Source organism: Dermochelys coriacea, chromosome 3, assembly GCF_009764565.3.
Source record: "Dermochelys coriacea isolate rDerCor1 chromosome 3, rDerCor1.pri.v4, whole genome shotgun sequence".
NCBI classification, from domain to species: Eukaryota; Metazoa; Chordata; order Testudines; family Dermochelyidae; genus Dermochelys; species Dermochelys coriacea.
This window is the reverse complement of record NC_050070.1, coordinates 200,887,139-200,913,610: the sequence shown is the minus strand read 5'-3', so window position 1 is coordinate 200,913,610 and position 26,472 is coordinate 200,887,139. Positions and strand designations below refer to the sequence as shown.

At 41.3% G+C, this 26,472-nt stretch overlaps 1 protein-coding gene across 9 annotated transcripts in view; it reads left to right on the top strand.

Annotated features, from left to right (window-relative positions):
• LOC119852895 (SLX4 interacting protein) overlaps positions 1-26,472 on the top strand; it is a 130,784-nt gene that overhangs the window by 37,576 nt on the left and 66,736 nt on the right. For 2 of the 9 annotated variants that reach the window (XM_038394934.2, XM_043512109.1), the window contains exon 2: positions 21,166-21,439. The exons of the other annotated variants lie outside the window; for them this stretch is intronic. In XM_038394934.2, coding sequence (XP_038250862.1) covers positions 21,437-21,439 — 3 coding nt within the window. In that variant the 5' untranslated portion in view covers positions 21,166-21,436. The remainder of the gene's footprint in view (positions 1-21,165; positions 21,440-26,472) is intronic. 9 annotated transcript variants of the gene reach the window in all.

Here is a 26,472-nt window from a genome sequence, read left to right as displayed (position 1 = left end):
AACTATGTTGATGTTCCTACATCAAGAGAAAAACCCCTTCCATCAGTGTAGGCTGCATCTACACTATAGGGTTATGCTGGCATAGCTACGCCAATATAGCTAATCAAAATTTATTTGAGTTCAGTTAGGGTGTGAATTTAAAGCAGAATAGCTATTCCTGATTAACACCTTGCATAGATGTTCTTATTCTGAATTAGTTTAATTCACTTTGGAAGTTAATTGGGAATAGCTATTCCAGAATAACTCCCCACATAGACAAGACCTGACTCCAGTAGAAAGAGCTTGGCCTTACTTACTTTTTATTCATAAAAGAGGTTAATTTCTGAGTATAGCCAACAGTGATGAAGCTATGTCCTGTGCTTCTTTGACCATAGTGCTGTGCTTCCAAATCTTAAAGGAATGTCACTTTTTGTAGGCAGAGCTGGTAGCACTGCCTCTTGTTTAGGCTGTCTGACACTTCCCATTACAAGACTCTGTTTTCAGTTGCTTGTAACATTGCCAAACTAACCATGTGGATTGAAAATTTTGCAGTGGGTGTCTATTTCAGACTGAATATTTTTTGGAAACCTTCAGCTAAAATGGTTGAGGTCTTTCTGAGAAGTACGTTGTTCCTAAAATGAAACCGGCAAAGAGGAAATACTATGTCCCTTTTAAATATTTCGAACACCTCTGCTCTCACCTGCCCCCAGACTTTTTTGTTGGTGGCAGCAGCTAATGAGCGTGAGAGGCAGGGGCTCCAAGCATAGACATCAAAGGGCAAGGAATCAAAGAGACTGAACTTGTGTGGTCGTAAACCTTATTTGATGTGCAGGCTGCAACTTAGAATTGCTAAGCAGCAAGCTCTCCTATGTCACCGTGACTTCAATCTGTGGGAAACCATCGTGAAGTTTAAAGACAGGCTACCAGAGGTCTCCAGGCAGGAGTTCACTCTGGTGGTAAAGGAGGGCAAGCTGATGTCAAGGACAGCTCTCCAGGACAGCTTGGATACTGTGAACTCAACAGCTCAGTCCATGGTGTCTGCCATATCTATGAGGAGATGTTCATGGCTGCAGTCTTCCAATCTCCATCCTGAAGTACAGCAGACCCTCCAAGATCTGCCCTCCAAGACATGTTACATCCATAGGTGCAAGAACCTGTTCCCCCATGGGATCTCAAAGTGATGCTAACAACGTTAATGGGACCACCCTTTGAACCTCTTGCAACTTGCTCCGTCTCTATGAAAGTGTCATTTCTCATTGCGATAACATCAGCAAGGAGACTGGGTGAGTTGAGAGCCTTGGTCTCAGAGCCTCCTTGTATAGTTTTCCATAAGGATAAAGTTTACCTCCGCCCTCACACAAAATTCCTGAAAAAGGTGGTTTTCCAATTTCCATGTTAACCAGGCAAGTCCTGAAGTCTCACGTGCATACAGATGAGCAGAAACTTCATTCGTTGGGTATGAGGAGAGCTTTAGCTTTCTACTTGGACTGCACCAGGTCCTTTAGATCCGCTGTGCAATTATTTGTCACCATTGCAGACAGAATGAAAGTTAAACTGGTTTCCACTTATAGGATTTCCTCCTGGATTTCCTGTTGTATTCATTTGTGCTACCAATTAGCTAATGTCATGCCACTTCCTAGAGTGTTGGCTCATTCAACTAGAGCTCAAACAGCTTCAGCAGCTTGTCTGCTGCAAATACCTATTCAAGACATTCACAAAGTGGTGACCTGGTCATCGTTTCACACCTTTGCTGCTCATTATGCTATTTCTGATTAGTCCAGGAACAGTGCCAGTTTGCATGGGTTTTTCTGCCATCACTGTTCAGGTAGATTCCAAGCCCACATGCAGGTAAATCTGCTTGTGAATGAGCTACAGTGAAATGGACATGTAAAATCACTCAAAGAAGAAAAAAACGGTTACCTGCCTTTCCATAACTGCTGTTCTTCAACATGTGTTGCACACGTCTATTCTATGACCTCCCCTCTTTCTGCTCTCTATTGGAGTCTATCTGGTAAGAATGACAGGTTTCAGAGTAGCAGCCGTGTTAGTCTGTATTCGCAAAAAGAAAAGGAGTACTTGTGGCACCTTAGAGACTAACAAATTTATTAGAGCATAAGCTTTCGTGAGCTACAGCTCACTTCATCGGATGCATTTGGTGAAGTGAGCTGTAGCTCACGAAAGCTTATGCTCTAATAAATTTGTTAGTCTCTAAGGTGCCACAAGTACTCCTTTTCTATTTGGTAAGAAGGAACTGAAGGGGGTCAGGGGCAGTGGCTCTATCCTCTGGTACCAGGAAGCAGTGGTGTGTGATTGCATTGGGTGATTGATTTACCCCAAGGTGTATTGCTGAGGGAAAATGTTCTCTGACAACTGTGCTCGAAGTGCTGAAATACCTACAGTGGAAGGGACAGATGCAACACATCTCGAAGAACAACAGTTACGGAAAGTTAGATAACTGTTTTTTTTTCTTTTCTGTGGACCCCTGCCTTATTCAGGCCACAGGATGATTGAGCAGCTACTCAATATTTTGTTTTCTCCTCATTGTTCAATGCGTGGCCCCAGGCTTTATTTACTTCATACTATACGAACTTGCTCGAAAATTTATATGTGGTTTCTTATTCTTCCTCTTCTCTGCTTCCTATTGTGGAACATAGTTTAACTTATTTTTTAAAAAGTATATTGAGAGCAGAATATTTTCCTGGTTTACTTTCTTTACATCCACTAGGGCGACCAGGTGTCCTGTTTTTAAAGGGACAGTCCCATATTTAAGCCCTCCTGCAGGTGTCCCGACTTTTTCTTAAACACAGACAAATTGTCCCATATTTTCTGTCTCTCCCTCATCAGTACTGGTAGGTCTTGCTGCTGGCCGGATCCTGGCTCGCCAGGCAACTGGTCACTAGGGGTGAGTGGGTGGAGGGTCCAGTGGCTGATGATGTGGGTGGATGTGCAAGGCTGGTGGCTGCTCCCCATGCCGGTCCGTTAGCACAGCCCCCTCACCCTATCCCATTTCCAGCCAGCACTGGCTGCACGCTGCAAGCTGTGGTGGCTGGTGTGTCCAGGCAGGCGCCAGACAGCAGTCAGTTACATGTTACCTCTGCTGCCCACCCATCGGCCCTTTCCGTTCTCCCCCTCTCGCTGTCCTCTCCCTGCTTTGCCCCTTCCCTCCCACCCTTGCTGCTCCTCCATATCCCGCACCGGCGTGGCGCGTCCTGCTCTCAGCGCTCTGTGGAGAACCATCCCCTGGTCGGAGTGCTCAGCTCATCAACTGCCTGGCCTGCAGGCTCCTTCTTTTCCCCACTGCCTCCGGCTGGGCCAGTGCCCCAGGAAAGCTCAAGACCCTCCAGCCTGGGGTGCTGGCCAGGAGGAGCCAAGACCTGCATGTGCCAAGACCTGCACAGCGCTGGCACGGGGAAGCCTCTCCGTCCCTCAGCTAAGTTCTGGAGTGGAAGGGGGGGGGGGCACAGGAATGATTTCCAGCTTCTTCACGCACCAAAACTGCAGGCTCCACAGCAGCCCCCGGGCAGGGGTTTAGCATCCCCTTTACCCACCCCACCCCCGTCCTGGGTCCTGCCCCCAGGGACCACGGGGCTGCTCCGTCCCCTAAGCAGCCTCCGCTGCTGAACCACCTCTCTGGCCAGGTTCTCAGAAGCCCCTGCAGTGAGGTTCCCTGGGACCTGCTGCACAATGCATCCTTGGGGTTAACCCCTTCCTGCCCACACTGTAGCTGGGGGACAGGAGGCGGCTGGGATATGTTGGTGGCCAGCAGCAGCCTGGAGGTGTTTGCTGCCTTTCAGCCCTGTGCGGGCAGGAAGGGACAAGCTGCTTCCAGCCACGGGGGAAGGAGGGAGACAATAAGAGATGAGCTCTGCAAAGACACAGGCCAAGTCATTCCTTCCTCCACTCCTCCTGCCCTGCGGCTGGAAGCAGCTCCTGTCCCTTTCCTCCTGCACAGTGCCGAAAGGCTGTCTCTGACCACTTTCTGGTGTGAACCCTGGCTGAAATCTGGGGAGGGGGGACACGTGACCCTGCATGCCGCCCCCATGTGTTTCCTTGGGAAGACACGGTGCTAGGTACCAGGAGAGGCAGGTCCGTCCCAGGGGCCCAGTCAGGCATGGAGTGCAGAGAGCGCCAGGCAGGGAGGGTCAGGTCGGTTGGTCACTCCACCATGTGAGAAAGGTGTACGAGAATGTGTGTGTGTCACATCTCCCCGTGTGTGGAGAGGGGTAGAGGTGTGTGTGTCACCCCTCCCTGTGTGAACCCAAAAGCCTTAAAGATCAGAAGGTAAATAAAAAGAATACAGCAATGCCGTATTTCTTTTTAACAGGGGCTCAGTCAACTTGATGTTAATTTGAACATTTGTACTGCACAGTTCTGATTGATTGCCATTGAACTCGCTTGAATATGAGTAATTTTACCAGGTGTCCTATATTCAGCATAGGGAAATATGGTCACCCTAACTAGAGCTGAAGATTTGGTTTTGTACTTCTGTTGGGCATGTGAGCGTCCTTTACTTATGGACTGACCTGTGCGCTAAATGCTTCATTTGAAAATATCAGAAAATGTTTATTTTGCTACTTTTGTGATGTGTTCTTAGGTTAGGAGTTATTTCCTTGAAAAAACAAAATCATCTTCACAGCCTAGACTAGAAGTCCAGCCATCAAGACTCACCAAATCTCATTTCCCTGAGGTCTGAATTGCCTATGGCAGAGCGAAGAAATTAGGAAATAGTGACACTTTCACTTACTTTATTTTACATTCTAGTCTGATCTGGGTGAAGTTTTGGGGTCTTTTTTATAAATGTGGTGGGTGTTTTGTTTGTTTTAAAGGTTGGTCTACATTGTAATGGACATAGCTTGGTTGACTTAGTCAATATTGAACCATATCATAGAATTGTAGGACTGGAAAGGACCTCTAGAGGTCATCTAGTTCAGGCCCCTGTACTCATGGCAGGACTAAGTATTATCTAGATCTATATATAGTATATTGACATGGTAATGCAGTTTTAAAAATAGGGAGCTCTAAACCCCCTATTTCCTTTCATCCTCAAAGACAGACCTTTTAATTTGTATTGACCACCTTTCCAAGTTATTGAGTGATGAGAGATTTAACTTCTTAAACAAGTTGATAGGTAATGTGATATGAAGCATATTAGCAGGATAGATAAAACAGAGAAGGGTAACTTTCTTGATTACAAACATTCCCCAAGCCATCTAGGAGATCATTCAACTGCTTATAATCACTTTTCATTTCTTAAGAAAAGGGAGGTAAATTGCAGAAAATAGGAAGGTACAAGAGGAAGGAGTATGAATCTCTAAAACCAGTTCCAAATTGGTTTAATGGTTCCAGTATAAGGAACAAGAGAACCTGATATGTAAGACAATTTGTGTGTGGATGCAAGGCAGTTTCTGCTGAAAAAGTAAAGTTTATACTAATGTAACTTTCATATGTAGACAGGGCTACACTATTTCAAGCTATCCGAACTATGGAGAAAGGCAAAACTATGCAATTTCATTTTCTTTTTCCCAACAGTCCATTATGGATGATTTTAGTATACTGAATGAAAATAAGATTCATACTGCTCTTGAACACTTATCTGCTAGAGCCACTTTGGTCTAGTGTGGATGGACTTCTGAATGAAATTTGCCTGGATAACATCAGTTAGTGAGATAAATTTGTTTAAATGATTTGCTGTGTATTTTTGCATTGTTGTTCACTGAGAGCATTTTTCTGAACATTCCAAAAATAGTGACCATTGCCAAGCTCAGACTGATCTTGCCTTTAAAGATCTCCAAAATAGCCATTTGGGGCTAGATTTCAACATATCTAAGGGGATGTAAGACCTGATTCAAAGCCTATTAAAGTCAATCAGGTCCTTTGTCATATGACACATGTTACTACTAATGAGAGTCAAATGGCTGTTTCCCTATGCTGTAATGTGCTCTTTGACGTTTATTACATGCAGTAGGTTTGCAGATCTTTCTTGGCATAGCATCAGGTAGATCATCTAAATTCTTTTTGGCAGTATGATAAGTAAAGGAATGTTTCCTCTTTGTCTGATACATTCCCTCAGCAACATCTTGGTCTATTTCGGTTGGTTACTGGAATATGTAGTTTTGCTATGTATGCTATTTGACAGTGTGTGTGTTGGTGTAGCTATAAATCTGTATCTGTGTATATGCTCTTACACTGAATTACCCTGAGGTATATAAGTATATAGAAGGTGTATATTTACTAATTAGTGTGAGTCAAACTCACAGTAAGGTATCATTCTAGCTTTTTTCATAATCTTCCTTAATGTAACACAGAGATTTTGCCTCAGATAAGAGAGAAAACGTTCACACTTTTTCTTCTCTCCGCATTTCTGGACACCCTTGTTCATCTCTGCTTTTTATCTCTCCTTCTTTTTAACAGTGTCAGTTGAACCAATGGTGAGAGCAGCCTACCACATAATTCTTTTTCTTCTTTAAAAGTGAGCTGTTGGATGAAGGTACTGCTTTCAATAGGGTTTTGCCATCATTTACCCCAGATTTAATTTTTCCTTCTTATTTAAATAATTCTAAAGAGAGATTTTAGACCTTTTTATTTAATTTAAGAAAAACAACCCATACTCTGGGCCTTTTTTAAAAAATGCAGCCACAAGTATGTTTTATAAAGCTTCAGCTACACCATCACTTGGAGAGTGGGAGGGAATTGAAGAATTTGCTATGAAAGTCAAGTTTTGCAGATATGAGGAGAAATTTTTATTCAGTTTAAACTGAGGTGTCACTCCAGGAATTGAAAGCTTGCAGTCATATGAGAGCTGTGGCTTAATTTGTAACACTGACGTGCCATTATATTAAAATTCAGCATATTTGAGGCCCTTCGTTGTTAATATTTTACCAATTATATTCTTCCAAAAAATTCCTGGGTTTTTGAAAAAGCCAGTATTCACTGATTTTTCATCCAAATTTTGTCTTTTTCCGGACCTGGACATTGTTTTCATGGAAAGTAGATGAAGCTGTGCTAAAGGGCCAGGGTCGGGAGGGGGCTCTGGCTAACAGGGAGATCAGTACACGCTCATCCTGACCCCAAACCTTTGGCATGGCTCTGTTTGCGTCCTCTGCATAGTCAGGGAACAAGGTGGGCGGAGAAGACAGATGCTGGAAGCCAAGACTTGCCCAACCGCTGCAGGGAACAGAAAGCTTCCTCAACTGCTGCATGGTCAGTAGCACCTCTGGCACACCATGACTTCTGGGCATCTCTCCCCCCCTTCTGGCCTACTGCCCTTCATTTTTGGTTTTTACTGATTTTTTTTTCCATTTTAAAATTGTTGATAAAAGCCAGAAAAACGAACAAAAATACCTGAAAACAAGGTTAGTTATTATATATTAGTTATTTTATACTTTCTACTAAAGTCCTGAGTATTGCAAAATATTATTTCTAATTCTAATGAAAACATCCTTCTATGGGCAGATGGCATTCTAGCTTATCTGCCTGTTTTTTTTAACTTTGTGGTTTCCAGTAACATGGATACAGGTGAATATTGTAACAACACAGAAAAGGAACTTTCAGACCTGCAATATGATCTCTCGATTGGAAGAATGCTTCATAGATCCATTTAGCCACTTTACTGCCCACCGAGAGTTTGGTTTAGGGTACAGTCTTTACACAGCAGGCTGCTATTATTAAGTTGCATTTTTCTTCTCCTTGATAGGAATTGTTTTCCCAAAAACATGGCCCCCCCAATAAACTTTGCTGAATTCCTTACTTTATTAAAATTCCATGAAATATATATATGTGCTGAAAGGTCATTGCAAAAAATTACTATGTTTGGGTTACATCTGACTTCATATCCATTCTGCTAGTTTGACAAATAAAATTATATTTTTCTAACTTGCAGCCCTGCAAACTTAACTTTGGATCTGAATGTTAAACTGGCTCCATTCACTCTTGCATGTCAGCAAGCCCTAAAGAGTCTATCCTCCAAAACAGCCCCGTTGTCTTTAAATGCGTAACTCCACTATCCTAAAAATCTGTTTTAGTTACACTTGTGCAATCCCACTGTCTTCAAATTGAACCCTCAGTTAGAGCTGTGCAGTAGGAGTCTAATGGAAGAATTTGTCTCTGCATTCGAAACGTAGTTAACAGTTTTGTTGATGATGTCAGATTTTTAGTGTGTGCTAGGTCTCACTTTCACTCACTCATAGCTGAGATGGATCTACAGTGATAATTGTAGTAAAAGCAGTAGAAAACTTCATTACAGCAAGCAGATATAAATATGAACTTCATGATTTTGTTAAATAAGGTGTTTTTTTCACAGTCACCTTTTGAGTTTAAAGCGGCAGTTTAAAGTATATAGGTGCTTCAGCTACTAAGCTTCTTCTAGTATATGCCAAACAAATTATCAAACTGATTATATATGCACAAAAAGGTGTGTGTTTGGCAGATGGGGTTCAGATACATGGATTTCTGGGGATTTTTTTCCAGATAATTCCAATTAAATTAATGGGCCAACGTTTTCTTGTGGTAATGGACCATACAGAATAGTTGGATCATACAGAATAGTTGTTCTGGCGGGGTCCTTAGATTTTAGTGGGAATGGATGTACAAAGCTGAAAATCAGAAGTTTCATTTTTTTCCAGAGCTAATTATTAATGTTTCCATTTTAAATAAAATAAAACAGGAGGAAGAGTCTGGCATGTTAACCTCACAATAGACAGCCTGGTTTGTGTTTCTTTTATGCTTTCACTTCATCTTTAAAATATAACTTCTCCAGATTGTCATTGCACTTCACTGAAAGTGGCCAGTAATTTTATATAAGCAATTAAGTTCACAGCCCTAGTTGGAATTCCTTATTTGGCTGTAGGATTCTTTCACAGAGGTTTTTCCCTCTTCCACTCCTATCTTTGCACCATTAAATGAATGCAATTTAAAGGCAAGATTATCTTTAGGTCACAGTGAAATTTAAAACATGAGGGATAGAGTGCATTTAGTGTAGTTGGAACTGGAAATAAACACATAAAGAAATGTATATGGCCATGCTGATAGTTATAAATTAAGTGTCAAGGTCTCAAATCTGGGAAAGCATCATCAGAATTTATAAAGTTCTATTTAAGCAGTCCATTCTCCTCACTTTAAACATCTGTTACTGGTTATTGTTTGAGTGACCACCATGTACATTATACAAAAAGGAACGTGTTTTTTGTAAGATCTCTGCTAATGTGGCAGATAAAATCCCAATGTTTGATAGCAATGCCAAAGGCCAAAGAGGTGCTGAGCAATACTCCTCATCTTTACCATTGCTTTACTTCCTGGAAAAACAGGCTTTGACAGTGGGAAAACTAAGAAAGTGATAAGGAGAGGTGGAAAGATGCTTGGGAACTGAGACTGATGTAGACCAGAGCTGTATTTCATCAAGCAGGAAGAGAAAGCCTTCTCTTACATTAATGCACCAATAACTATTTGTTCACTGATTAGAAATAAAAATAGAAATTCTAGTTTATATAATCTTGTTGTGGTACTAAATTAAAAGTTAAGAAACAACATTGCTTTTGTTGGCACATGACACAAACTGGGTCTGGTTTTTGCAGTTCGATTTCCCTAACAACCCATTTTTGACCTGTTTTTTAAAAAACAATCACATTTCTTATTGACTGTCTTCAAATACTGTGTGTTCTGCTCAGAATAAATGTTTGTAAACTGATGCACTATAAGGATGAAGAACAATTTTCTGAGGGGATAGAGTCTGAACTGTTGGAAATTGTCCACACCTTTGAGGTATGTCTACATAGCATTTTGGAGTGAGCAGGAGCAAGCCTCAGCTTGGTCTTGGAAGCCCACACCTCTTCCCTACTATCCTATGTACACATACCCTGACTCTTTTCTGACACTGCTGGATTTGTTGTTGTTTTGAAATTTTTTTGTGGTGGGGTAGAGAGTGACACTTGTTGCATATAAAACACTTAAATGTCTTTCTTTCCCATTACATACCTGAAACGTTGAGGATCGATTGGAGAGAATTAGCAGCAATGAGTACACATAGGACTAGGAGTGAATTACTTAAATACTGCTTGCTAGAGATGAATGAAACAATTCAGATGCCATTTTTGTTTTCTTCCTCTGATCTAGCCTGTCTTCTTGTACAAAGAAGGAAAACTTGCTTCATGCACTGACAGACTCTCTGCATGTTAAGGGCTTGTCTACACTGAAGAAATATTTCAACAGGCTAAGCTAAACCAATCTAAAGCTGCTTACAACCATAGAGTGAAATCCTGCCCCATTGAAGTCACTGGGAGTTTTGACATTGATTTCAATGGGGCCAAGTTTTAATCCATAGAGTAGACCCAGTTTTTAGGTGGATTGTCCTGTGTTACTAAACTAGGCTCTTGATTAAACTGATCATATACTTCATGTCTCCTAAAGATAAGGTTGAAGGAGTCTTGGCTTAGATAGGCACAAAGAGCTAATTGAATGATGATTTAGAACTGTGAAGAAAATCAGGAAGTGCGAGGAGCCTGAGTAGACGTTTGTAGTGAAATATGTAGTGACAAATCATCAGATAAAGGACAGAATACGGAAATGATTGTAGAGCAGTTTTTAAACTAAGGGCTGGGAGAAAGCTGACAGATGTGCAGGAGCACGTGGTTCGGACAGAGACATCCCATAGGTGAGGATCTATTAGTGGAGATCCTCTATGTCCTAGTAAGGAGGAGAGCATGGAAGATGATAAAATATGGGTAGGATCTGATGAGAAACAGTCAGATGAAAAAGAGTCCCATTCAATTACATCATGTAATGGCAGACAGCTAAAAAGTGACAAGTTTTATAGTGCTTATATACAAATACTAGAAGTCTAAATACTAAAATGGGTGAACTAGAGTGCCCCATATTAAATGAGGATATTGATATAATAGGCATAACAGAAACTTGGTGGAATGAATATAATCAACGGGACACTGTAATACCAGGGTACAAAATATATTGGAGGAAAAGAACAGGTCATGCTGGTGGGAAGTGGCACTATATGTGAAAGAAAGCATAGAATCAAATGAAGTAAAAATCTTAAATGAACCAAACGGTACCATAGAATCTCTATGGATATTAATTCCATGGTCTAATAATAAGAATATAACAGTAGGGATATATTACTGACCCACCTGACAAGGATGGTGATGTGACAGTGAAATGCTCAGGGAGATTAGAGAGGCTATTAAAATAATGAGGGATTTCAACTATCCCCATATTGACTGGGTACATGTCACCTCAGGATGGGATGCAGAGATAAAGTTTCTTGACACCTTAAATGACTGCTTCTTGGAGCAGCTAGTCCTGAAACCCACAAGAGGAGAGGTAATTCTTGATTTAGTCCTAAGTGAAGCACAGGATCTGGTCCAAGACATGAATATAGCTGGACTGCTTGGTAATAGTGACCATAATATAATTAAATTTAACATCACTGTGGCGGGAAAAACACCACAGCAGCCCAACACTATAGTATTTAATTTCAGAAAGAGGGACTACACAAAAATGAGGAAGTTAGTTAAACCGAAATTAAAGATACAGTGCCAAAAGTGAAATCCCTGCAAACTGCATGAAAACTTTTTAAGGACACCATAATAGAGACTCAACTTAAATGTATACCCCAAATTGAAAAACATAGAAGGAGAACCAAAAAAGTGCCACTGTGGCTAAACAACAAAGTAAAAAAAGCAGTGAGAGACAAAAAGGCATCCTTTAAAAAGTGGAAGTTAAATCCTATTGAGGTAAATAGAAAGGAGCATAAACTCTGGCAAATGAAGGGTAAAAATATAATTAGGAAGGCCAAAAAAGAATTTGAAGACCAGCTAGCCAAAGACTCAAAAAGTAATAGCAAAAAAATTTTAAAGTACATCAGAAGCAGTTAGTCTCTAAACAACCAGTGGGGCCCCTGAACGATCAAGATGCTAAAGGAGCACTCAAGGATGATAAGGTCATTGTGGAGAAACTAAATGAATTCTTTGCACTGGTCTTCATGGCTGAGGATGTGAGGAAGATTTCCCAAACCTGAGCCATTCTTTTTAGGTGACAAATCTAAGGAACTGTCTCAGATTGAGGTGCCATTAGAGGATGTTTTGAAACAAATTGATAAACTAAACAGTAATAACTCACCAGGACCAGATAGTATTCACCCAAGAGTTCTGAAGGAACTCAAATGTGAAATTGCAAAACTACTAAGTTTAGTTTGTAACCTATCATTTAAATCAGCTTCTGTACAAAATGACTGGAGTGTAGCTTATGTGGCAATTTTAAAAAAGGGCTTCAGAGGCGATCCCAGCAATTACAAGCCGGTAAGCCTGACTTCAGTACTGGGCAAACTGGTTGAAACTATAGTAAAGAACAAAATTGTCAGACACATAGATAAACATAATTTGTTGGGGAAGAATCAGCATGGTTTTTCTAAAGGGAAATCACGCCTCACCAATCCACTAGAATTCTTTGAGGGGGTCAACATGCATGTGGACAAGGGGGATCCCGTGGATATAGTGTACTTAGATTTTCAGAAAGCCGTTGACAAGGTCCCTCACCTAAGGCTCTTAAGCAAAGTAAGCTGCCATGGGATAAGAGGGAAGGTCCTCTCATGGATTGGTAATTGGTTAAAAGATAGGAAACAGAATGGAGAGAGGTAAATAGTGGAGTCCCCCAGGGGTCTGTACTTGGACCAGTCCCATTCAACATATTTATAAATGATCTTGAAAAAGGGGTAAACAGTGAGGTGGCAAAACTACTCAAGATAGTTGAGTCCCAAGCAGACTGCGAAGAGCTACAAAAGGATCTCACAAAACTGGGTGACTGGTCAACAAAATGGCAGATGAAATTCAATATTGATGAATGCAAATTAATGTACATTGCAAAACATAATCCCAACTATACATATGAAATGATGGGGTCTAAATTAGTTGTTACCACTCAAGAAAGAGATCTTGGAGTCATTGTGGATAGTTCTCTGAAAACATTCACTCAATGTGCAGTGGCAGTCAAAAAAGCTAACAGAATGTTGGGAATCATTAGGAAAGGGATAGTAAATAAGACAGAAAATATATTGCCTCTACATAAATCCATGGTACATCCACTTTTTGGATACTGTGTGCAGATTGTGGTCACCCCATCTCAAAAAAGATAGATTGGAAATGGAAAAGGTTCAGAAAAGGGAAACAAAAACGTTTAAGGGTATGGAACGGTTTCCATATGAGGAGAGATTAATAAGACTGGGATTTTTCAGCTTGGAAAAGAAACGACTAAGGGGGGATATGATAAAGGTCTATAAAATCATGACTGGTTTGGAGAAAGTAAATAAGGAAGTGTTATTTACTTCTTCTCATAACACAAGAACTAGGGGTCAGCAAATGAAATTAATAGGCAGCAGGTTTAAAACAAACACAAGGAAGTATATTTTCACACAACATACAGTCAACCTGTGGAACTCCTTGCCAGAGGATGTTGTGAAGGCCAAGACTATAACAAGATTCAAAAAAGGACTAGATAATTTCATGGAGGATAGGTCCATCAATGACTATTAGCCAGGATGGGCAGGGATGGTGTCCCCAGCCTCTGTTTTCCAGAAGCTGGGAATGGGCGACCGAGATTGGATCACTTGATGATTACCTGTTCCATTCATTCCCTCTGGGGCACCTGGCATTGGCCACTGTTGAAAGGCAGGATACTGGGCTATATGGACCTTTGGTCTGGTCCAGTATGTCCGTTCTTATATTCTTATGATTACAAATTGGATATGATACAAAAATGTACATATTCTGTCATTTATTTTTATCAGACATAGTGGATCTAACTTATTTAATAAGACTGCACTTCTGTAGCATCCTTCATCTGAGTCTCTTAAAACAGTCACTAAACACCAATTTTAGCCCCACAACATCCTAGGTAGGGAGGCAAATACATTAACTGGGGTGATGAGAAGGTTTGTCCAAAGTCGCACAGAAAATCAGTAGCAAAGGCAAGAATAGAATTCTAGAGACCTGGCTCATTCACTTGCTCTACTGGACATCACATACTTAGAACCAAAGCCCTCTGATTTCTTAAAAATCTTGCTTGTGAAAAAGTGCTACAGGATAGCAGTCCATGTGAACAAAGCTGGTGGCACTGAATCTTCCTGTTGCAGGTGAGTGGAACAGGTTTCTAAAAGCAGCAATAGCAATAACAGAGCCAGATGTTTAATGCCAGAGGAATAAAAATCTCGTTCACCAATCTGAGGTCAGTCACATAAATCAAGAGTAAAAATCTAAGTATTCTGGGAAAATCTTTTGTTAAATATTGAAATGAATAAACAACGTGATGCCGTGGTCTTGAACCCAAAGAAGACATCACCTGGCATACAGAATTGGGTGATGGGGTAGATTTTTGTCGTACTGGTAGGAAAGACTTTGTCATGGCACTGGAGGGAAACAGAAGGTGGGGTATCCGAGATATGCAGACTATTCTGGAATGCTGTATTGATGGGATTTTGTAGGAGAGCAAGAAAATGGAAAACTATTAAGGACTGAAGGGTGGGAGGCAGAAATATAGTGAGTGGTGCATAAAAATCGAAGCCTGAATAAAACTAGGAACACACATTCCAGTGCTTTTATTAATTTATTAAAAATGACAGTGCATTAAATAACAAATTCATTTTCACCTCTGGATTCAAAGCAGCTGGTCAGATCTAGCAAATACTATTACTCTTGGGTTAATGAAAGAGTCTGTGTAGGCTTCCAAGATGTCATATGAGCATGATGATCTTACCATGTTGGGGCATGTGTATAGCAAGTACTAGGATACATGCCCAAACTGCCTCAATTTTTCCAAAAGTTAACATAGAAAAGCTGCAGGACTGAAGACATGCAAATCAAATTTGAAAATAAATTAACTTTTAGATTTTGTGATGTTATTAACTACAACAGTAAAATAACAAATTATTTTTTTGTGTTTAAAATGTTTTTAAAGTATCCATGAGTGTCTTTAAAATAAGTGCAATAACAGCCAAATTTTAGGATATGTGTTTAATATAGAAAATATAATCATAAAACAGATTTTATAGCTCTGCAGATTACTTTCATGTGAATTCAGCTCTGGCCACTTTAAAATTGATGCTGTTTATCATTTTAAATCAATGTAATGTTTTTCAGGCATTTCATGATAGTTTTCTTGATTACTGCCAGTTACCCCAGCCACTTCACTTTTACAAACATAATTGTTTTCCAATTAGTAACTCAATACCCTGGAAAATTAAAAAGTTGTCTTTAAAGCTTTAAACTTTCAAAACAGGTTTGGTAATTTTTTTTTTCAAATAATCAGCTGATATTTTAGGTGCTTCTAGGCTATCTTTTAATTTTATTTAGCAAAATCAATTCCCCTTTCCCCTTAAAACCAAATCCTGTTTTTTTAATCTCTAGAATATAGAGGAATTTGCTCGTTAACAAATCAGTCTCTCAGTTTTCTTTCTATTCCTATATTTGATTTCTCTGAATTCCTGAGAGCAAGTTTCCTTCATTGTTCTTGATTGAAGGTGAAGATGAACAACATGAAAGACATGTTCTGTATATGCTTTATACATATTGTATTCTAAAACCAAAACTTGATATAAAAGCAGGGTTACTTTTTATTTATGGTTTTTCATTTCTTAACCCACTTACATGTGAATAAAGATGCCTGTCATGCTTAACAAGCAATTAAAGAAGTTTGACAGATGCAACTATAGGTTAGCCAATGCCAGTGTAAAATACTGTGGGATTTTTCCTTTCCTGTCACCTTAATATTTATTTTCCTATACAAAAATTAATAACAATACTTAGTACATATGCGGTTTTTCCTCTTCAAATGGCTTTACAGGCTTTATTAACTAAGTAATCCACATAATACCTCTGTGAGGGAGCCTGCTGGGTAAATATTAGCTCTATTTTAGAAACTGAAACCTGGAAAAGTTCAGGCCAGGTTTTGTAAAAATGTTCACTAGATTTTGAGGTGACCCAATTTTTGAGTGCCCAGCTTGAGAAACACAGGGTCTGATTTCTCAGCATGTTGCAACTCCACTCAAAGTCAGTGGCACCTCTGAATGTTGAACATTGTTGAAAATCAATCCCTAGGTTCTCAGGATAGATGACAAGCATCAGAGGCATGCAGGATTAGTGGCTGCCTTAAAAAAGTATAGCAAAGTAACTTGTCCCAAGCCATAGAATGGGCTAAGGATATACGTGGGATTAGTACTCAAGAATTCTGGCCTTCCAGTACTGAACTCAGCATATTAGACCAGGAGTCTCTCTCAAAATCAGTCATTCTTAATAGCAACATTTGAAGATCTGACTTTCCGCTTTAATGTTTATAATTTTTTTACCATTCTTCTGTTCTTTTTACTTTTCTGTGACCGACTGCACCCCTGCCTTCAGACCCTACACATATCGTAATAATCTTTGTACAACATATGCCTTGTGAGGTATCATTTGAAAACTAATAACTCATTGGTCAGTAATATCATGGTGAAATGTGTGTAGCAACATTGTATGTAAAGTTATGACATAAGCTGAAATTATGACTGACGTGTTTACCAGACAAGTCTGGGGAGGGAGTAAACCTGTTTCTCAAAGACAAAGGACAAGCTGATGCCTCTAGCCAGGTGTCATCAAAGTTGATTGGCAATCACTGGTCAAATGGCCATTCTTTGACAACAAAGGCAGTAATAGCAGATGGATCTGTATTTTATCAAACTACGACATGGAACATCTATCACCACAAGACTCCATGTCTCTGTACTCACAGGAGGAAGGAATTTTACCTATGGTAACCCTCAGGAAAATGCATTTCAAAGGGTGACAAACCTATAAAATTGAGGGGCAAAAACACCCCAGGTTTGTTTTCTTTCTTTCTTTCTTTCTTTCTTTCTTTCTTTCTTTCTTTCTTTCTTTCTTTCTTTCTTTCTTTCTTTCTTTCTTTCTTTCTTTCTATAGCAAGAAAAAAGAACCAGCCCTTTGGGAGGGGTGCTGACTGGGGAATTTAGTCAGCCCTGTTGCTGGGATCATGTGGTAGGGATTTTACTGAACCAAGTGTAGCTTGTTAAATTTTAGTTACTAGAAAGTGTTTTATCTTTATTTCTCTTGTAAACATTTCTTACTTTAATACCTTATACTTGTACTCACTTAAAATCTATCTCTTAGTAGTTAAATAAACTTGTTTTATTCTTTAATCAAAACTAATCTAATGTTGTGTCTAAAATGAACTGTTTGGGTAACTTCAGTTAAAGTAGCAAACTGTTGTATATTGACTCCTTACAGGGCCAACGGACCTCTAATATCTGAACTGCCCAGGAGAGGGCTGTACTGTGCAGAAATGCACGTTTTGGGGAAAATTTGGGACAGGGAGTGTCTTGGGGTCACCTGACAGATAGTGACCAACTCTGCTGGAAGACAGAGTGTGGCTGGTGTGTTCCTGACATGCTCCTGGGATCATAGTTGCTTGATCAGGGCTGTAGCTATATACAGACACTGCACACAGAGTGTGACCTGCATGCTGTTAGGCTGATTGTGAACTACCCAAGTTGGGAGTTACAACAGCAAACCATTGTGAGGCACCAAGGTTGCAGGGCAAGTGGTGATGCAACCCCTCTGGATTGCACTCTGGAATATGATAGTTACATAGGTGTTTTTTTTAAACCTCACTGAGGTGCTATTCAGTACCTGTATGAGAGCAATTTGCTCCAAGTATTTCAGCATTTTTACTCTAGATAATGTTTTCTAAGAGTTGTTAGGGAAGTTAGCATAAAACTCAGTTTTTTTAAAAGTGGATGATGTCACTTAAACCGAGGGTTGCCAGGCATCTGGTTTTCGACTGGAATGCTTTGTCAAAAAGGGACCCTGGCGGTTCTTGTCAGCACTGCTGACCAGGCCGCTAAAAGTCCAGTCGGTGGTGCAGCGGAGATCAGGCAGGCTCCCTGCCTGCCCTGCCTCTGTGTGGCTCCCAGAAGTGGCCAGCATGTCCAGCTCCTAGGTGCAGGGGCAGCCACGGGGGCACCACGTGCTGCCCCTGCCCCGAGTTCCGGTACCACAACTCCCATTGCCTGGGAACTGCGGCCAATGGGAGCTGCGGGGGCAGCGCTTGGGGCAGGGGCAGCGCGCAGAGCCCACTTCCCCCTCCGTGCAGGGGCCACAGGGACACGCTGGTTGCTTCCAGGAGCCGCGAGGAGCCAAGGCAGGCAGGGAGCCTGCCTTAGCTCCGCTGCACCGCCGACCAGTAACCGCCTAAAGTAAGTGCTGCCCAGCCGGAACCCTCACCCTGAATCCCCTCCAACACCCCAGCCCCCTGTTGCAGCCCAGAGCCCCTCCTGTACCCAAACTCCCTCCCACAGCACACATCCCACACCCCTCCCACACCCTAACCCCTGCCCCAGCCATGAGCCCCTTCAGAGCTTGCACCCCAACCCCCTGCCTCACCCCTGAGCCCCCTCTCGCATCCAAACTTCCTCCTGGAGTCTGCACCCCCTCCCACACCCCAACCTCCTGTCACAGCCCCGAGTCCCCTCCTGTGCTTGAAACCCCTCATCCCTGGTCTCACCCGAGAGCCCACACCCTGTCCCTCACCCTAACCCCCTACCCCAGCTCAATGAAAGTGAGTGAGGGTGGGAGAGAACGAGCGACGGAGGGAGGGCCAATGGAGTGAGTGGGGGAAGAGGTCTCGGAGAAGGGATGGGGCAGGGGTAGGGCCTTGGAGAAGGGGGGATAGGGGCAGAGCGGGGCAAGGGTGTTTGGTTTTGTGTGATTAGAAAGTTGGCAACCCTACTTAAACCCTGCCTGAACCCCCTAATCTTAGCCACCATGAGTCAAAGTGGTATGCTTAGCATTGTAATAAGATTTTTGTCACTGGTTTTACTGTATTCTTTATGTTTAAGGTGTTTTACAGCTAGTTTACCCTGTCACAAACCTCTTAAACACTTGAACAGTTCTTAAATATACATTTGACCACATAATTTGTATATTTCAAAGTGTTAAAGTTTTAGAAAATCAAATTTTTCTCTCAACTAGGTGCTGCCGGTTTCCTTTTCTTTTTCATTTGTTCTTTTTTAGTTGTGCACAAATACTGCTTGTCTAGTTTAATCTAATCCATTTTAAAGCAGACAAAAGCAATGTTTCTGGAGTCTCTTCTTAAATGTTTTCTCATCTGCTAATTCCAGCCTACTTTTCTAGCTACTAACCATGAACTTTTGCTTATCTCTTCATTCTGAGATGATTTCCCTCACCTAAACTTTGCTTCCCCTTTCCCAGTAGCAACTGCTGTTTTAGCACCCTTTGTTCAACTACGATTATAGCTCATGCTGCTCCTTCCACTGATTTTTTTGCAGCTAAAAGCTGCCCTTACTCATGTTGAGTAGTACTTTACTTGTTGGGTAATGTACAGTGCTGCTTAATTTAATAATGTTATTTAAAGTGTATCATTTCTATAATACACAGTTTTTGAAAGAAAACCACATATTTTGTTCTCTCATAATTTTCTGAAAACTTTCCGAGCTGAAAGATAAATTAAAACAAATTTAAACAGTTCTTCCATTATTAAAATGGAAAATTAAAAAAAAATCTTTTTGGTGCTTAAAAAACATAACAACCCAACCCCCCGCAAAAACTAAAGCAAACAAAAAATCCCAGTAGAACCAAAAAACTGTAAACTTGGCATGATCATAGTGTTTGAGGAGGAAAGTTAACTGAGACAAGTATATAAAACAAAACTAGTATTTTTAAAGTTATAAGGGTTTAAAGTTACAAGTCTGTGCATGTGTAATCAATGTATCTTTAATCTGCTAAATTATTTTGGCATAAGGATTTCACATCTGCAGATACTTTATACTGGAACATGGACTGCATGTGGTGTTTCTTTTTTCATAAAGAATTGCCTTCTGCGGTAGGTAACTTCATAAGACAAGGGGAAGGAAGTGTGTTCTAGGGCAGGTGGGGCATTTCTCACGGTCTAGTTGAGGAGTCAAAGTCTTCCTGAACTAGCTGCATGTCTGGGGACATGGAGCAGTTTGTTTCCTGTGATTCTCTCCCTCCTGTTGTACTGGTGGGCAGAAGAATAATCTAGCCCAATTCCCTGCAGCTGCTGTGAAATGTGTCCAGGACATATGAGCCTGTGTGCATTACTTGTTTTAGAACTCCTTTTCTTCCTCATTTGAGGGACTGGCTCATTACCTTACCTTACCTTACTTTTTGCTTTACCTCATCTTCACCTTAGAAGAACTTTGAAAGTGTCTTTCCCATGCTGCCAAGATGTAAGATCTATTTCCTTTGTCATAACATACATCAAAAGAGATGGTAGCTTTCTACCTAATTTTTAAATATCATTTTTATTGCAGTTAAGCAACTTTGTAGTGACTCTAATTTAATCTGATGTATTGTAGAATATACCTTGTATATCCACATGATTTGTGTGTGTGTGTGTGTGTGTAAAATAAAAAAGGTTGTGTATTATTAGTAGGCAGTTAGTAAAATACCTTGGGTATGCTTTGCCTTTTACCTTTAGTTACCTGAGAAATGTTCTAGTAAAATATTAATGCATACCCTGGAAATCTTGGCTTTTTATTTTTAAAATTTGACTAATTAATATTAAAATGCAATTTGGAAAGTGTTTTATGCAAGTCTATAAACTATTTCATGACTACAAATATAAGAGAATGGTATTGAAAAGCCTCAAAAGTATCTTTAACTACTATTTATGTCTTCATAAAATTATTATTTTACTTTTTTGTTTCTTTGTTTTTGTTTCCTGGCCCCTTTTTTTCCTTTCAGCTACCTTTTCAACAATGTTCTCTGGCCCAGAGATCACTTTTAATGCTAATTTTGTTGTTTAAAAATTGCTAGGGACTTCAATGAACAATTTTATTCTTGGATTTGAAGCCCTGAATCTGACTCCAGTCTCTGGGTAGAGAAAGAAATGTAGAGTTGTTCATGTTTAAAAAATAAATAAATTAGGAGGTCAGTTTAGTTTTAATAATAGAAAGCTAGTGGGCTTCACACACATCTTTTGAAATGTTAGCTGGGTTGATGGAAGAAGAAGTGAAAATTGTTAAGGCTCTCAGTTCTACATATCTGTGTATAATGACATCCATTACCATACTATCTGAGACTCTCTCAAACACTTAATTAATTTATCCTTGCACATCCCTTTTTAGTAGGCTTTATTGTTACCTTTGTTTTACAGATGGGGACTGAAGCACAGAGATTAAGTGACTTTCCAAGGTCTCACAGGAAGTCTGTGACAGAACAGGGAATTGAACTCAACTCTCCTGAGTCCACTCTAGTGCTGTGACCACAAGACCATCCATCCCTCATCAGTTCGGTTTCTTAAGATGAAAAGTTTATTGCAGATGGTCTAGAGTGGATGCAGGAGAAGGGTTGCTTTTGCCTTTGGATGACTTTTTCATTAAGAAAAGTGCTTATGCCCATTACGTTAAGCATTGAGCTTGAGGAACATGGTAAATGAACATATTTAAACTACTGGTAAATAAAAAACCCGAAACATTAATTTAGTCTTTGTTATAAATGTATTAATCACCTAGGGTCTAGAAGTTGTGATTGAACATATTTCCAAGAAAAATCTTTCCTTTTTTTTCCTAAAAGAGTCATATTAGAAATACCTTTTTCTTGTTTCCAGTAAAAGTAAAATAAAATACGTGCGGGAATAGTTTTAGGGTGTTTTATTCATGCCTGTACTCGCCCTTTACTTCTCTGTCCATTCTTTTTGTTATTAAGCCCATTCATGAGAATAAAAACAAACCATAGTGAATATGAGTTGCTGAAGAGACTATCATTTCTGCTCATGCCCTCATTTGTGGCCTGTCATCAGTGGCTTCACAGATTGTCAGAACGTTAACTGCCGCACTTGAGAAGGAAGGGGTGCATGGAGCTTGTGAGCTCAGGATATCTGTCCCCAGTGTGGCACATCTACAAATGTGATCTTGCAGTTTTTGTTTATGTGGATCCATTTTGACACAGGCAGAGACATCATATATCCTTTACAGTGATGAAATTGAACTGATATTTGGAGCCTTTGCCCTGAGGAAGAACTTGTGTTTTGCAATTGCTTGCGCTACTGCCCTGATGGCTTCTTTCCATTTGTAGGCTACAAAACTGCCTCCTACAGAATTGCATTGGTTGGCAAGTGAAATAAACTTGTTCTCTCTAGTGCATTTTTTGCCACTTTTTCAAGAGTATACCTCACAGGGTGGGTCTTGGGAGACCAGTTCTAAACTTTACATATAGTAGAGATTGTAGGAAGAATTTAAAAAAAAAAAAAAAGTGGAGTGGGGAGCTTTATATAGAAACATTCTTTCATTGTATTGTGTCGTATGAAAATAGTTAATTTTTGAGCCTGTCAAGTTGCGTGGAGCATTTTAATAATTGTGTGCATTAACAGCTGTGTGTGTCAACACTGAGTTTGAATTTCTTAATAATGAGATTCTGCTGCTACATCAGACTTGGAACTTCTAGGTTTCCCCATCCTTTCCAAGTGTCAGAGGCATGTAAGAAGTTGTTCATTTTCTCTTTCCTGCTCTCCCGCAATCCCTGGTGCTCTCTGCTTGTCAGCATCCTCTACAGGTGTGCCTGATGATCTGCTGCCACAAGTACTCCTCATTCTTTTTGCTGATACAGACTAACACGGCTACCACTCTGAAACCTGCTGTTCTGATTTCACTGCCCAGTTATTTGCTCACAGACAGAGATTTTCTCTGCAGTCTGTTCTGAGAATTTGTGTGGCCCTGTTCTCCCTTTCCCCTCCACCTTAGTTTCTGTCTAGCAAGGAGAAAGTCTTAGGGGGAGCACTTTGAGGAAGGCTTCATACTGATAAATCCCCAGATGCTAGTTCCTTCCCCCCTTCATCCCATTCGAAGCACCACGTATGGGACTCTCATCCCTTTTGGAACCTTTGGAGCAAGAGCTATACACACCACTGCCAAAAAAGCAAATCATTCTCTTCTGAGGATTTTCCTAGACATAACTTGTATTCACCCCAATCCTGTGTTTATGAATTGGAATTATCTTCCTGCTCTGAGCACTTTGAATCAGATGATTCAGGTTGCCTGTGTGCTACTGAAATTTTGGAAGTTATGGTTGAATAGATCAACTCCCTTTCAAGATAGCCAAATCAGCAATTCAGTCTCCCCATACCCAGGAGGTGGTGATGGTGACTCACATGACTATATGTATCTTCTTCTCCCTTTTGAACCTCTTGTGACATCACCAGATTCTCTGCCAAGACTCTTCTCTGCAACACATTTTGGCTCAAAGGAACAATTTGGCTCTAGTCTCTAGATCCAGACACTGTTTCCGGAGGCAACCTGGTTCAGGCATTCAAGCACCTTTTGAAAGGATAAAATTCCTTAGTGAGTCCCTTTTAGGGTTGCCAACTTTTGACTTGCACAAAACCGAACAGCCTTACCCTGCCCCTCCTCTGAGGCCCCGTCCATGCTGCGTCCCTTCTAAGAGGCCCGGTCCCTCCCCCTCACTCCATCCCCTCCTTCCTCTGTTGCTCGTTCTCTCCACCCTCACTCACTCGCTCATTTTCACTGGGCTGGCTCAGGGGGCTGGGATGCGGGAGGTGGTGAGGGCTCCGGTTGGGGGTGCTGGCTCCAGGGTGGGGCCAGAAGTGAGTTCACAGGGCAGGAGGAGGCTCCAGCCTGAGGCAGTGGATTGGGATGGAAGAGGGGGTGATGGCTCCAGCTGGGGGTGCAGGGTCTCGGGTGGAGCCAGAGATGAGGGGTTTAGGGTGCAGGAGGGAGCTCCAGGCTAGGTGGTGGAACCAAGGGATTCAGGATGTGGGAGGGGACTCCAGGCTGAGGCAGGGGGTTGGGGTGCGAGGGGGTGAGGGCTCCGGCTAGGGGTGCATGCTCTGGGGTGGGACGGGGGATGAGGGGTTTGGCATGCAGGAGGGTGTTCTGGGCTGGGATTGAGGGGTTTGGAGGGCAGAAGGGGGATCAGGGCTGGGTGGGCCAGGGGGTTGGGGCCCTGGAGGGGGGCGGTCAGGGATGCAGGCTGCGGGAGACGCTTGGCTCAAGCAGCTCTTGGAAGCTGCGGCATGTCTCCCTTCCGGCTCCTACATGAAGGTGGGCCAGGCATCTCTGTGCACTGCCCCATCTGCAGGCGCCGTCCCTGCAGTTCCGATTGGCTGCGCTTCCCAGCCAATGGGAGCTGCGGGGGCAGCGCTTGGGGCAGAGGCAGCGTGCGGAGCCCCCTGGTTGCCCCTTACCGTAGGAGCCTGAGGGGGGACATGCTGGCTGCTTCCCGGGAGGTACGGAGGCTAGCAGAGAGCCTGCCAGTCCTGCTGTGTGGTGCAGCACCGCCAACCAGACAGTCAACAGCCCAGTCAGCGGTGCTTACTGGAGCTGTCAGGATTCCTTTTCGATTGGGTGTTTGAAAACCAGACACCTGGTCACCCTGGTTCCTTTACAAAAAGCCAACAAAACTAAACAAACAAATAAATAAAATCTCTTACATCTTTGGACTTGAATACGATGATGATCATCTATCCATCGCTGAGATGCTCCAGGAAGCTTCAGGGAACTTTGCTGTGACTTCCAGCCCTACCAAAAGTCTCTTTTGATCCACCAGGGCCAGGAAATTCTAACAGCGGCCAGAAAGCTTCCCCAAATGCAGGTTAAAGACAGTGAAGCTCTGCAGGCCCAAATTCTCCTTCCACTGGAGGAAAGCTCAAGAGTTTCTTTTTGGCTTTATTATGCTTTTAGTGCAAACTAAGCTTATACCTTTGTTGCCCTACAGCTGATTATACATTGTGACATACCTAACCACTACCAGCTTTTTGACCACCTGTGATATCATCAAGAGGTGATCATTAGGATCTAGTTCTTTGTTCCATACTTCTGACGTCATCAGAGAGCGGAATAAAACTGTAACTAGCATTGTCTAGCCTTGGGAAATTGTACATTAAAAGGAAGCTGCACCCACTTGCTGCGCACAGCAGTCTGAAAGCTCACATGTTGAGAAGCGCTTCTCACCACATCGAAATTGTGAAATGTATTTCAAAATGGTTTTAATTAAAATTCGTAAGTTGATCATGTTTTTGAAGTCAGCAGGCATCCTCTTGAGAAATGAAATCATCTGTGACGACAGCAGTACAAAAAAGCTAATCTGTTTCCATTCTTCTCTGATTTTGTTTTAACCAAAGATTACAGTGAATTAGTTTGCTGATTTTCCCCACAAAAAATTAGAGCTCTAAGGAATTGGCTGCCAGTGAATGACTGGTGGTGATAAAGCACTTTTGGACTGGCGAAAGTGAATGTAAAATCATCATTCCTCTCCTCCATTCTCAAGATTATTTTCCTTGATGTTGCCTGTCTGTTCTGGCTACTCGAAATGATGAATGTGGAAGGACAGGAACTAGAGTGTGTGCACCAGAAACAGGTGCACATTTGAATTGAGAAATAAACCTTACTGGTCTATTTTAATTTGTCTTCTGATTTTTGGAGTGTTGGCTTTAATAGTCTTGCTTGTTTGCCAGGCTGTGCAGAGTCACTCATCTGAGCTTATCCCTGGCCAACGTTTTAGCAGGCTGTAGGCAAGCGACTTTGCTTGACTGACAAATTCAGACCATATCCTGGTGGTTTCTATTCCGATTCTGTTAAAAAAAACATTTTTATGCCCCCTTAAAAGAATCCATAACATGATCAATGTATTTTTGCAAGCTGCCTGAGCGCAGAAATTTTGTTATGAATTAAATTCTGTTGCTGGACCATGACTCACTGTTAATACCCTGAGATAACTTTAAGCCCTTTGTTTAATAATTAAGTGATGAATGTTAATATATAAACAAAATGTTTCAGGCTGGGGAAAGTAAGGTTACACTGAAGTTCCTAAAATTAAGGCAGCATAAAAATTGGATTGCTAGCTATTTAGATATAACAAATAATCACTTTTCAGTAAAGTGTCTTTACTAGTAGATTTGAAATGCCAATTTTAACTGTATTTTTCAATATGGTGTCCAGTTTTAAATGTTATCAGAGTTTTAGATTACAGTATTGCCAATCCCAACCCTTGAAAAATCATGGGTCAGGCTCCCCAGGGTTATGAGACTGGCTTAAAAATCATTTTTTTAAAAAATGATACGTTCTTTTTATTTATCTTTGATTTTTGAGCATTTAGGGTTCACGTTTTAAAGCTTTCGTCTGCAACCATGAGGGCTATAAACTTACTTTTTTCCTGGAAAAAAGCTGAGATTCTGATGAAATCACATATTTATTTGGGCATAAGCTTTTGTGGGTTAAAACACACTTCATCAGATGCATGGAGTGAAAAATACAGTAAACAGTATGTATATCACAGCACATGAAAAGACGGGAGTTGCCTTACCAAGTGGGGGAGGGGGAGGTCAGTGCTAAAGAGGCCAATTCAGTTAACGTGCAAATGGCCTATTTCCAACAGTTGGCAAGAAGAGGTGAATATCAAGAGAGGGAAAATTACTTTTATAGTGCTAACGAGGCCAATGCAATCAAGG